A 12,886-nucleotide genomic window follows, 5' to 3' on the forward strand; every position below is an offset into this window, starting at 1 on the left:
AAGAGGGAAAAGTGTCTTTTCCTGCTCCTGGCATGGCTTTGATCCCAAAAATCTGGGATGCAGCTTTTGTGCTCTGGCAGCTCCTCGGGGTTGCTCCCGGTGGGATCCGAGGAGCTGATGGGATGTGATGGGATTTATCCTTAATTTAGGAGGGATTCTATTCCATGGGTTTCAACCTTCATCCCGGGAAAAAGGGCGGATTTCTTCTGCTTTTTGGCCTGGGGATAATGGGAAAGAGGAGCTAAATCCCAGGAAAAGTGTTGGTGCATTTTAGAGCAACTAAGCTGGAAAGTCCAGGAATTCTGATCCCAAAGGATCCCGGAATGTGGAATTCGTAGGGTGGGGTTTGGGGCCTCGGGACAAGGAAGGGCTGGAATTTGTCCAGGAAAGGGAACGGAGTTGGGAAAGGGGCAGGAAAACCGGGATCCGGGGAGCTGGGAAAGGGGCTGGAGAAAAGGGGGATGAGGAATTTCCCCCTCTGGAATTCCTTGACAGGAGGGAGCAGCCAGCTGGGATTGGGATTTACTCCCAGGGAACAACAGGAAAAGCAGGAATGAGCTCAGTTCCATGGGATTTCCTCCTCTTTGGCTCCCAAGGGGGAGGGAGATCCTTGGAAAAGCCAGGGAATGGATTTATCCCGAATCCCAGCTCCTGGAGACTCCAGGATTTCCTGGGAAATCCCCCCTGGCTCCAGCAGCGCTTCCTCGATCCAGCTCCTGGAGCTGATCAGGGAGCAGCTGGAGAAGCCGCTGGAATGGGAAAAGCGGCCCTGGAGGGGTGGGGGCTGCTCCTCCCTTAATGGGATTTTCCATGCGGGAATGGGATGCGGAGGAGCTGCCGGCTGGATGCTGCTTCCATGGCTGAGGTTTTCCATGTGGGATTGAAGGATGGAGCGGAATACAGGGATTTTTTCCGCCTTTGTGGAGCTCTCCAGGGAATGGGAGGCTCCGGAAGCGCTGCCAGGTTGTGTTTTCCAAGGGAAAAGCAGATTTTGGGAATTGAGGATATTGGAATGATTTCTCCAAGGCTCCTGTGGGATGGATTTCCGGGAAAAGTGAGACTCAGCCATGGCTGGAGCGGTTGTGCTGCTCCAAGGGATTCTTCCCAACACTTGGATTTGGTGCTGATGGATCTGACGGGAAAATTCCTCCTGGATTCCCATCACGGAGGAAAATTCCATCCCTCCCCATCCCAGATTCCGGAATGCAGGCGGTTTCCATCCCTCTGCCTGCTGCCATTCCGGCCATTCCCAGGGAAAGAATTCCCTCTCCCCCCCCAATCCCAAAATGAACAATTTATCCAAGGAATTCTCCCTTTTCCCAAAGGAACCCCAATTCTTCTCCCTTTCCCAAGATTTCCTCCTTGCAGCCTTTTCCGTGGAAAACCTCGGAGCTGCCGGAGCCGAGAGAGTCCCTGCGGGGCTGGAATCTGGGTCACTGCGCTTCCCTCAGACGGGGATCAGGGATCCAGGGATTAGGATTCACCTTGGATTAACTCCTGGCTGCCGGCAAGGTCCCACTGAAAAATGGGAAAACGCAGCCAGAATCCAGGAATATTTCTGGCTTTTTTCCCTCTTATTGCCTTTGGTTTTCCTTTCCCTTTTCCAGGTGCCCCAGGAATGGCACATTCCTTGTCCTTTTCCCACTGTGCTCAACCCATATGAATCAAAATTCCGGATTTCTTGGGAAGAAACGATCCCTAAAAATCAGACTTGGTGTTTTCCTCTTAAAATCCTGATTGATTTTGGGGAAAATCCATTGAATCTTCTTTTCGAAGGAATTTGCTCGGCCCATACCTCCAAATAGAAGCGGTGGGATTTTAATTTGTGCCGTTAAAAATTCCATCCACCTGGAATTCCACAGGAATTCCTGCGGTAGCCAGGGGGTGAATAAAGTCATGGCAAAGCAAATCAGAAATTCTGGAAAAGCGGGATGAACCGAGCCCTTGGATAAAACTGGGAATTGCATCCCAGGAATTCACTGGTGGTTCTGGGATGCAGAACTAAGGCATCACTGATATTCCCGGCTTTCCTGCTTCGGAAGGAAGTTTTCCTTCCCAAATTCCTGCCTGCAGCTCAGGATGCTGCTTCCAAACAAGCAAATGAATCCCGAGAAACCTTGGGAGCAGCAGCTCCGGGGCTCTCCCTGGCCCTGATCCCAGTGCCCAGAGTTCTCCCGCTTTCCCCGAGCTGCCGAGGGCACAATTCCCAGCGCGTTCCGTCGGCACATTCCTTTGTTCCCATTAAACGGAGCCGGGAAAGGTCGGCAGGGAAAATCCATGAAATATTCAGTGGCTGTGCCGAGCTGACCCAGTTATTCCGCGTGCTCCAAGCGCGGATCCGGCACGGAGCCAGCACGGAGCAGGGAAGGACTCCGGACCCGGAGCATTCCTGGGAAGGGAAGGGATTCCTACGGCCCATCCCGGTGGGAATCTTCCCAGGAGGCCCCATCAAAGCTTGGGAAAGATTTCCATCCACACGGAGGGATCCCATCCAGTGGGGTCACGGATTTAGAATTAGCAGGAGTTGGTGATCCCAGAATCTGGGCTTGTCCTGGGGAAGGAGCACCTTGGGAAAGGGCACTTCCGAAATTTGGGAGGGAAATGCCGAAGGCTCCAAGGCGGGGCGAGGTTGGATGAGCTTGGAGCAAACTGGGATTAGGGAAGGGATCCCTGGCCATGGCAGGAATCGGGAACGGATCTCCTGGAAGGTCCCTTCCCACCCAAACCGTTCCAGAATTCTGGGATTCACGCGTGATCCCATGGCTGAGCTGACCTCAGGGGCTTTGGAGCCTCTGGAATCTCTTCCCATTCTTTCCCCATGGATTTGAACCATTGTGGAAGGAGAGCTTTGGATATTGGAAAAACTCCCTCATGGAAAGAAAGGGTTGTCCATGGCCAGGGGTGGAGGCCCCATTCCCAGAGGGATTGCAAATCCCTGCGGATGCGGCCCTTGGGGACACGGATTAGTGCTGGGAACGGTTGGATTCCGGGATCTTGGAGCGCTTTTCCGACCCCAACAATTCCATGATTCTATGAATTCCCACTGAGCTCCACGGAGCTGTGTTTGGAGAAACCCCCGACCCCTGGATAGCTGGGAATACCGACGGGATAAACCCAATCCTTGCCTTGGCCCATCCCAGGCTGAGCTGGCTCTCCCTCCTCCAACGGTTTCCCATCCCTGAAAACACCAACTTCTCCCTGACTTGGATGGTTTTCCCATCGTTTTCCTTGATTTTCCCTTCCAGACCGGCCGGATCGAGCCGAACTATCCCAAAGTTTGTGGTCACCAGGGAAACGTGCTGGACATCAAGTGGAACCCCTTCATTGAGAACATCATCGCCTCCTGCTCCGAGGACACCTCGGTGAGCCGGGATCTTGGGATGCGCTTCCCGCATCCATCCACCCTCCCGATGCGTTTGATTCTCTATTCCCGTATTTCCATGGCATTTCTTTTGGGAATGCTGAGGGCCAGGAGATCAAAGCCAATCAATTCCCAACCTGTGCCCAACCTGGCTCCTGGGCCAGAATTCCCTCCCATTCTTTATTTTCCGGATACAAATCCGGATGGGAACGAAGCTGAAGAAAGGTCCAGAGGGTAATTCCCACGAGGAGCAGCTGAGGGAGCTGGGAAAGCTCAGCCTGGAGAAAAACGGGATCCGGGAGGAATTCCTGGCTCTCCACAAGTCCCTGGCAGGAGGGAGCAGCCAGGGGTGGATCCCAGAGAAGGTTCAGGTTGGAATTTCTCCACGGAGATGGAAAAGAGGAGCTAAATCCTGGGAAAAATTGCTGGTGGTTTTTAGAGCAGTTCACCTGGAAAATCCAGGAGTTTTGATCCCAAAGGATCCCAAAATGTGGAGTTTGTAGGGTCAGGTTTGGGGTCTCGGGACAAGGAAGGGCTGGAATGTGTCCAGGGAAGGTTCAGCTTGGAATTTCTCCATGGAAAAGGCTCAAACATTGGAATGGGCTGCCCAGGGAGGTTTGGAGTCCCCATCCCAGGAGGTATCCAAGGAATTCCTGGATGTGGTGCTCGGTGCTCTGGTCTGGTTCAAACGATCACAGCTTGGACTCCACGATCCTGGAGAGCTTTTCCAACCTCAGTGATCCCGTGATCCATCCCAAAGGCTGCATCCTAAAGGAAAATCTCCTGTGCAAAGGGGAAAACTGGGATCCATCCCTGGTTTTGCAGGACAAGAGCTGGGGTTTGGGATGATCCAGTTTTTATCCTGTTACGATCCTGCCCCTCCTGATCCTCCTCTTTTCATCCTCATCCGGATAAATCCGGCATTTTTTATTAGCTGGGAGCCTGGCAGGGAGCACACGGAGTGGGAAGAATTCCCGTCACAGCCGTGAGTCACAGGGAGCCGTCTCCCACTTCCCAGAAAAGCTTTTATTCACCACGGAATAGAGGGCTGGGTGGGATCTGGGATACTGGGAAGACTCCACGAGCAAAGCTGGGAATTCAGGATGAGGATTTCAAATCCCTGCCTGGATACGGCTGTCTATCTGGGCTGGATTTTTCCCAAGGGATGCCGGAGCCATTAATCCGTTATTTATCCTTGAGGTACAATTCACACCAGGGCTGATCCCTAAATTCCTGAAATGCTGGGAAAGCTTTTTTTTGGGGGGAAGGAGCTTTCAAGAGCAGGAGTTGGGATGTTCCAAACCACGTTCCAGGTGCGGATCTGGGAGATTCCGGAGGGCGGCCTGAAGCGGAACATGACAGAGGCGGTGCTGGAGCTGTACGGACACAGCCGCAGGGTCGGGATCGTGGAATGGCACCCGACCACCAACAACATCCTACTCAGTGCCGGATACGACTACAAGGTCAGGCCTGCCGGGAATGCCGATTCAAAGGGTTTTCCCAGACTTTTGGCGCTGCTGGGAGTCACCTATGGATGGGCAGAGCGGCGTCGTGGAATTCTGGAATGGTTTGGTTGGAGGGAGCTTAAAGCTCATCTCATTCCATGCCTTCCAGAGAGTGGGAGAGCTTCCATAGGGCAGGGAGAGCTTCCATAGGGTGGGAGAGCTTCCATAGGGCAGGGAGAGCTTCCATAGGGTGGGAGAGCTTCCATAGGGCAGGAACAGCTTCCATAGGGCAGGAACAGCTTCCATAGGGCAGGGAGAGCTTCCATAGGGTGGGAGAGCTTCCATAGGGCAGGAACAGCTTCCATAGGGCAGGGAGAGCTTCCATAGCATGGGAGAGCTTCCATAGGGTGAGAGAGCTTCCATAGGGCAGGGAGAGCTTCCATAGGGTGGGAGAATTTCCATAGGGCAGGAACAGCTTCCATAGGATGGGAGAGCTTCCATAGGGTGGGAGAGCTTCCATAGGATGGGAGAGCTTCCATAGGATGGGAGAGCTTCCATAGGGCAGGGAGAGCTTCCATAGGGCAGGGAGAGCTTCCATAGCATGGGAGAGCTTCCATAGGGTGGGAGAGCTTCCATAGGATGGGAGAGCTTCCATAGGATGGGAGAGCTTCCATAGGGCAGGGAGAGCTTCCATAGGATGGGAGAGCTTCCATAGGGTGGGAGAGCTTCCATAGGGTGGGAGAACTTCCATAGGGCAGGAACAGCTTCCATAGGGCAGGAACAGCTTCCATAGGATGGGAGAGCTTCCATAGGGCAGGGAGAGCTTCCATAGGGCAGGAACAGCTTCCATAGCATGGGAGAGCTTCCATAAGGTGGGAGAACTTCCATAGGGCAGGAACAGCTTCCATAGGGCAGGAACAGCTTCCATAGGATGGGAGAGCTTCCATAGGGCAGGAACAGCTTCCATAGGGCAGGAACAGCTTCCATAGCATGGGAGAGCTTCCATAGGGTGGGAGAGCTTCCATAGGGTGGGAGAGCTTCCATAGGGTGGGAGAGCTTCCATAGGGCAGGAACAGCTTCCATAGGGCAGGGAGAGCTTCCATAGGGTGGGAGAACTTCCATAGGGCAGGAACAGCTTCCATAGGATGGGAGAGCTTCCATAGGATGGGAGAGCTTCCATAGGGCAGGAACAGCTTCCATAGGGCAGGAACAGCTTCCATAGCATGGGAGAGCTTCCATAGGGCAGGGAGAGCTTCCATAGGGTGGGAGACCTTCCATAGGGCAGGAACAGCTTCCATAGGGCAGGGAGAGCTTCCATAGCATGGGAGAGCTTCCGTAGGATGGGAGAGCTTCCATAGGGCAGGGAGAGCTTCCATAGGGTGGGAGAGCTTCCATAGGGTGGGAGAGCTTCCATAGGGCAGGCAGAGCTTCCATAGGGTGGGAGAACTTCCATAGGGCAGGAACAGCTTCCATAGGGCAGGAACAGCTTCCATAGGATGGGAGAGCTTCCATAGGGCAGGAACAGCTTCCATAGGGCAGGAACAGCTTCCATAGCATGGGAGAGCTTCCATAGGGTGGGAGAGCTTCCATAGGGCAGGGAGAGCTTCCATAGGGTGGGAGAACTTCCATAGGGCAGGAACAGCTTCCATAGGGCAGGGAGAGCTTCCATAGGGCAGGGAGAGCTTCCATAGGATGGGAGAGCTTCCATAGGGCAGGGAGAGCTTCCATAGGGTGGGAGAACTTCCATAGGGCAGGAACAGCTTCCATAGGGCAGGGAGAGCTTCCATAGCATGGGAGAGCTTCCATAGGGTGAGAGAGCTTCCATAGGGCAGGGAGAGCTTCCATAGGGTGGGAGAGCTTCCATAGGGCAGGAACAGCTTCCACAGAGGGGGGGGACATTCCATAAGGCAGGGACAGCTTCCACAGAGCAGGAACAGCTTCCCCCCCGTCCCGGGTGGCTCCAAAGGCTCTTCCCGCAGGTGCTGATCTGGAACCTGGACGTGGGCGAGCCGGTGAAGATGATCGACTGCCACACGGACGTGATCCTGTGCATGTCCTTCAACGCCGACGGCAGCCTGCTGGCCACCACCTGCAAGGACAAGAAGCTGCGCGTGGTGGAGCCGCGCTCCGGGAGGGTCCTGCAGGTGCCGTGGAAGGAGGGGTTGGAATGAGGTTTTAGGGAAGAATCCTATGGAATGGCTGAAAATGTCCGTAAGGTGCTGGCAGGGCTCCTGGTGGGATGTTTTCCATGCGGTGGGATCCAGTTCCCGGGCTGGGTGTGGAGAGGATGGGAAGGGCTTGGCCTCATCCCAAGGAGAGGAGTTGGAGGCTTTGATTCCGTTGTTAATTAAGGATTTGTGGAAAACGGTGGGAATGAAAGGGGGAGGTGCAGGAGGAGGATGGTGGGCTCACCCTGATATTCAGAAAAATGGGAATTTTTGGCCGAAGGAGAGAGCTGGAAAATGGGATGAGATGGGAGAGGCGAGGGGGGAAGGAAGGGGCTTTCCTGGGATGAGAGCTGGATCCAAAGGGAATTCCAGAGCTCATTCCCATCTTGCAGGAGGCCAGCTGCAAGAACCACCGCGTCAACCGCGTGGTTTTCCTGGGAAGCACGAAACGGCTCCTGACCACGGGAGTGTCCCGCTGGAACACCCGGCAGATTGCCCTCTGGGACCAGGTGGGTGCCAGGATCCCGCTCCATCCCGAATGGAATTCCCGCTCCATCCCTGCCAGGATCCTGCTCCATCCCTGCTGGAATTCCTGCTCCATCCCCACCAGGATCCCACTCCATCCCTGCCTGATCCCTGCTCCATCCCCAATGGAATTCCTGCTCCATCCCTGCCAGGATCCTGCTCCATCCTCAATGGAATTCCTGCTCCATCCCTGCCAGATCCCTGCTCCATCCCTGCTGGAATTGCCGCTCAGCACCGCCATCGGGCCACGGCTAACACCGGGATTTTCCTGTTTTCCAGGAGGATTTATCCATGCCCCTGATCGAGGAGGAAATCGATGGGCTCTCAGGGCTCCTCTTCCCGTTCTACGATGCCGACACCCACATGCTGTACCTGGCTGGGAAGGTAGGGATGCGCGGAGCAGCGGGATGCAGCATTCCCAGAAAATCCCCCGGCATTGCCCAGGGATTGGGGCTGGAATTTATATCATGGAAAGGTTTGGATTGGAAGGGAGCTTAAAACTCATCCAGTTCCATGGATGTCCCTGCCACAGGACACCTTTCCCTATCCCAGGCTGCTCCAGGCCCCGGCCAGCCTGGCCTTGGACACTTCCAGGGATCCTGGGGCAGCCACGGCTTCTCTGGGAATTCCAGCCCAGGCAGGAATTCCTTCCCTGTATCCCATCGGTCCCTGCCCTCTAAATGCTCTTCATCCTGGTTTTTATCCACCTTCTCATTTCCAAATCCATTCCCATCCCTCTTCCCTGCTGCTCCAGGGCGATGGCAACATCCGCTACTACGAGATTGGCTCGGAAAAGCCCTACCTGAGTTATCTCATGGAATTCCGCTCCCCGGCTCCACAGAAAGGACTGGGTAAGGATGGACATGCTGCTGCTCCGCTTCCCGGAGTGGGGAAAAGGTGCATGGGGAAGGCGCTGGATTACATGGCACCAGGAAGAGGGTTTGGATTTGGATTGGGATTGGATTGGGATTGGACTGGGATTGGACTGGGACTGGGTTGGGATTGGGTTAGGATTGGGTTGGGATTGGGTTTGAGATTGGGATGTGTTTGGATTGGGTTTGAGTTGGGTTTGGGTTGGGATTGGATTGGGTTGGATTGGGTTGGATTTGGGTTGGGATTGGGTTGGGATTGGGTTGGGTTGGATTTGGGTTGGATTTGGGTTGGGATTGGGTTGGATTTGGGTTGGATTTGAGTTGGGTTAGGATTGGGTTAGGATTGGGTTAGGATTGGGATTAGGTTGGATTTGGATGGGATTAGGTTGGGGTTGGGTTGGGTTGGATTGGGATTGGGTTGGGTTTGGATGGGATCAGGTTGGGTTTGGGTTGGAATTGGATTAGGATTGGGTTGGGTTTGGGTTTGGATTGGGATTGGGTTGGGTTTGGATGGGATCAGGTTGGGTTTGGATTGGGTTGGATTAGGATTGGGTTGGATTTGGTGGGCACTATTCTGGCTCCGGAGCATCGACTTCAGCTCCCGCAGGGCACCATTCCCATCCCTGTGGAGATCCCCACGTGGTGCTGCTGGATCCTGGCCAGGTCCATATCCAGGGACACAAATCCTGCTGTCCCACCTTGCCGTCAGTCCGGGATTCCCGGGATTATCCCAAATAAAAGCTGCTCATCCTTTTCCCACCGTCCCCACTCTGCACCTCAGAGCCACGACGAGGATGGATCCAGTGGAGCCCCGTGTGTCCCAGTGGAGAGCAGGGATGGGTTGGGCTTTTCCATGGTGGGAATTTCCTGCGGATGGCCGATCCCTGTCCCTCTCCGCAGGGGTGATGCCGAAGCACGGCCTGGACGTTTCTGCCTGCGAAGTTTTCCGTTTCTACAAACTCATCACCCTCAAGGGCCTCATCGAGCCCATCTCCATGATCGTCCCGAGGCGGGTGAGTCCTGGAATGCGGGAACAAGCTGCATCCGGAGGGTCCGGGGCGGCTCCGGAGCCGTGGAGATGCCCCACTTGGAGCAATCCCACGGATGGCTCTGTTCCCACCATCCTGGGACCTCTCCGTCCTTACATGTCCCAGGGAGCTTTCAGCCATGGTTTAGCGGGAATGATTTTAGTGAATGTTTCCCTGAGGGATCGGTCTCACCTGGGGTTTGGGAGTTGTTTCCAGGCAAATATTGCTTGGATCGGGGTTTTCCAGGAAGCAAATCCAGCTGTGCCAGCCAGGGTTGGGTGGAGGACGCAATCCCAGGTTCTCTGCTCCAGCCAGCACTTCCCAAATTTCCTCTCTGTGCCCCACGTTTCCCAACAATCTGGGTGTTCATCCCCTCCATGGGGGAGGGAATTATTCCCACGTGCCCAGGGAGCGCATTCCTGGATGCCATTTCTCTTCTCTTGCCGTGTTCCCAGTCGGAGACGTACCAGGAGGACATTTATCCCATGACTCCGGGCACGGAGCCGGCCCTGACCCCGGACGAGTGGCTCAGTGGGGTCAACAGAGGTAAAGCCACCGGCGGGGGTATCCCAAAAATATCTGGGATGTAGGATGGGGCTGCATCCCGCTGATCCGCCAGCTCTCCCTCAGATCCCATCCTGATGTCACTGAAGGAGGGATACAAGAGGAATTCCAAGATTGTCTTCAAGGCGCCGGTGAGGGAGAAGAAAAGCGTGGTGGTCAATGGGATCGACCTCCTGGAGAACGTCCCACCCCGCACGGAGAACGAGGTGGGGAAGCCCAGGAATGGGAATGGGATGGGAATGGGAATGGGAATGGGAATGGGATGGGATGGGATGGGATGGGATGGGATGGGATGGGATGGGATGGGATGGGATGGGATGGGATGGGATGGGGGGATGAACCTGGAAAGGCACTGCTCTGCTGATCTCTATCCCAATGGAGGCAGGAGTGTGGGATCCTTCTAGGGATGGGAGCCCGGGATCCATCCCAGGATCCTTTTCCATGGTAGAATCCCAGGATTCTTCCCAAGGTGGGAGCCTGGGACCTTTCCCACAGTGGGAGACCGGCATCCATCCCAAGACCCTTTCCCAGGGTGACAAACCGGGATCCATCCTGCGACCCTTTTCCAGAGTGGGAGCCTGGGATCCATCCCATGACCCTCTTCCCACACTGGGATCCTGGGATCCAGGGGCAGCCACAGCTTCTATGGGAATTCCATCCCAGCCTCTCCCTATCCTCCCAAGGAGGAATTCCTTCCCAAAATCCCATCAAAATCTCCTGTCCTTCAGTTCAAATTCACCCCCTTGTCCCCAGAATCAGCCGAGCTATGGCTCATTCCCAAAAATCCTGGGATGAGCAGCTGGTGTGATCCCACCAGCTCCATCCCCTATCTCCATCCTCCTTTTCCAGCTCCTCCGGATGTTCTTCCGGCAGCAGGATGAGATCCGGCGGCTGAAGGACGAGCTCTCGCAGAAGGACGTTCAGATCCGGCAGCTGCAGCTGGAATTAAAGAACTTCCGGAATATCCCGAAGAACAATTGACTCCAGGGACGTTTTCTAAATCAATTCCTTTGTTTCTACTCCGCCCCTGAATTCCTTGGATCCACTCACCCACAACACAATTCTGGAACCTGCGGCTGCTGAGAGCCTGGAATCACGTCGTGCGCGTCTTGTCCGGCACTAATCCCGCTCTAACCCGATCCCTGGGAAAGCCCGGAGGCTCCCAGTAAGTTGGAGCCGTGTCCGTTCTGTCGGGATGAGCCAGCCCGGGCGGATTCCCGGGAAAGCGCGATGCTTCCTTGCTATTAATTTCTTTTCCTATGCAAAGATGTGACAGCGGGAGCGGAACTGGGAAAAGGGCGGGAAGTGGGAAGGGCTTGATCGTCAGAGGGGGTGTCTGTGTGGGAATCTGGGATCCTTCCCATGGTGGGAGCTTGGGATTCGTCCCATGGTGGGAAACCGGGTGGTGGGAATCCGGGATCCTTCCCGTTGTGGGAAACCGGGATCCTTCCCCTGGTGGGAAACCGGGATCCTTCCCATGGTGGGAAACCTGGAGCTCTTCCCATGGTGGGAATCTGGGATCCTTCCCATGGTGGAAACCTGGATCCTTCCTGTGGTGGGAAACCGGGATCCTTCCCATGGTGGGAACCTGGAGCTCTTCCCATGGTGGGAATCTGGGATCCTTCCCATGGTGGAAACCTGGATCCTTCCTGTGGTGGGAAACCGGGATCCTTCCCATGGTGGGAAACCTGGATCCTTCCTGTGGTGGGAAACCAGGATCCTTCCCATGGTGGGAAACCTGGAGCTCTTCCCATAGTGGGAATCTGGGATCCTTCCCATGGTGGAAACCTGGAGCTCTTCCCATGGTGGAAAACCGGGATCCTTCCCACGGTGGGAAACTGGGATTCTTCCCATGGTGGAAACCTGGAGCTCTTCCCATGGTGGAAAACTGGGATCCTTCCCACAGTGGGATCCCGGGATCCATCCCAGGGCCCTTTCCCATGTTGGGATCCCAGGACTCTTCCCACGCTGGGATCCCGGGATCCTTCCCACGGTGCCGGGGCTGCGGCACAGCTGGGATGTGGCAGGAGCAGCCCATGGGAAGGGATCTGCTCCAAGATCCTTTAAAATAACAAAACCTGCCTGGAATTCCCACCCAGAGAGGGATTTTTGCTCCCTCCGCCTGTGAAAAGCGGGATTTTCCCTCCTCCTGCCCGCCGGGAAGGGGCCACGGAGCAGGGGGAAGGATATTCCTGGGGGTGCTGCCCCAGGGATGGATCCCGAGGGACGCCCCCGGAACGCTCGCTGGGCTCGGCACGTTGGACAATCCCAGGATTGATGGAATTTGCCTGGAGCACAGGGAACGACACCGGATCCTGCTGGTTTTTCCTGGAGATCCCTATTTCCACTCAATCCAAGTTGCTGAAATTCCCGGCGCTCCCGGTGCGGCTCCGTCCCGTCCGTGTCCCGCGTTCCCGGTGTTCCCGGCGTTCCCTGCTGCGTTCCATGTGCTGTCATTCCCGATTATTTATGCTCCCACGGGATAGTGATGGAATAAAGTCTTTTCAGGATACCAGCAGCGCGTTCCTGCCTTTCCTTCTCCATCCAGGGGCTCCGGGGGATCTGCTCCCATCTCAGGGTTGGGGGGATCCCAAGGGAAATTCTGGGATGAGCTCCTCTGGAAAAGGGAGCTGCCGGTGGCCGGAGGGGGGAGCCCACAGATGGATCCTGGAATAATTTGGGATGGAAAGGAATTTAAATCCCATTCCACAGGCAGGGACGGCTCCCGCTATCCCAGGACGCTCCAACCTGGCCTTGGAAAATTCCAGGGATTGGGAATCCAGAACTTCTCTGGGAATCTGTGCCAGGGCTTTCCCACGCTCGCAGGCAGGAATTCCTTCCCGATATCCATGGAAACTCCTTCTCTTTCCGTTCCCCTGCCATCCCATTCCCACAGATCCTCCCAAAATTCCATCCCTGCTTT

The 12,886-nt window shown here is 55.4% G+C and overlaps 1 protein-coding gene across 2 annotated transcripts in view; it reads left to right on the plus strand.

Moving 5' to 3' along the window:
- CORO2B (coronin 2B) overlaps positions 1-12,478 on the plus strand; it is a 32,190-nt gene extending 19,712 nt beyond the window's left edge. For both annotated transcript variants that reach the window (XM_069025747.1, XM_069025748.1), the window contains 10 exons: positions 3,246-3,362; positions 4,675-4,824; positions 6,786-6,950; positions 7,367-7,483; positions 7,779-7,883; positions 8,254-8,350; positions 9,272-9,384; positions 9,855-9,945; positions 10,030-10,169; positions 10,813-12,478. In XM_069025747.1, the coding sequence (XP_068881848.1) occupies positions 3,246-3,362; positions 4,675-4,824; positions 6,786-6,950; positions 7,367-7,483; positions 7,779-7,883; positions 8,254-8,350; positions 9,272-9,384; positions 9,855-9,945; positions 10,030-10,169; positions 10,813-10,944 (1,227 nt within the window). In that variant the 3' untranslated portion in view covers positions 10,945-12,478. The remainder of the gene's footprint in view (positions 1-3,245; positions 3,363-4,674; positions 4,825-6,785; positions 6,951-7,366; positions 7,484-7,778; positions 7,884-8,253; positions 8,351-9,271; positions 9,385-9,854; positions 9,946-10,029; positions 10,170-10,812) is intronic.
- Positions 12,479-12,886: the final 408 nt, after the last annotated feature.

Source organism: Aphelocoma coerulescens, chromosome 10, assembly GCF_041296385.1.
Source record: "Aphelocoma coerulescens isolate FSJ_1873_10779 chromosome 10, UR_Acoe_1.0, whole genome shotgun sequence".
Lineage (NCBI taxonomy): Eukaryota > Metazoa > Chordata > Aves > Passeriformes > Corvidae > Aphelocoma > Aphelocoma coerulescens.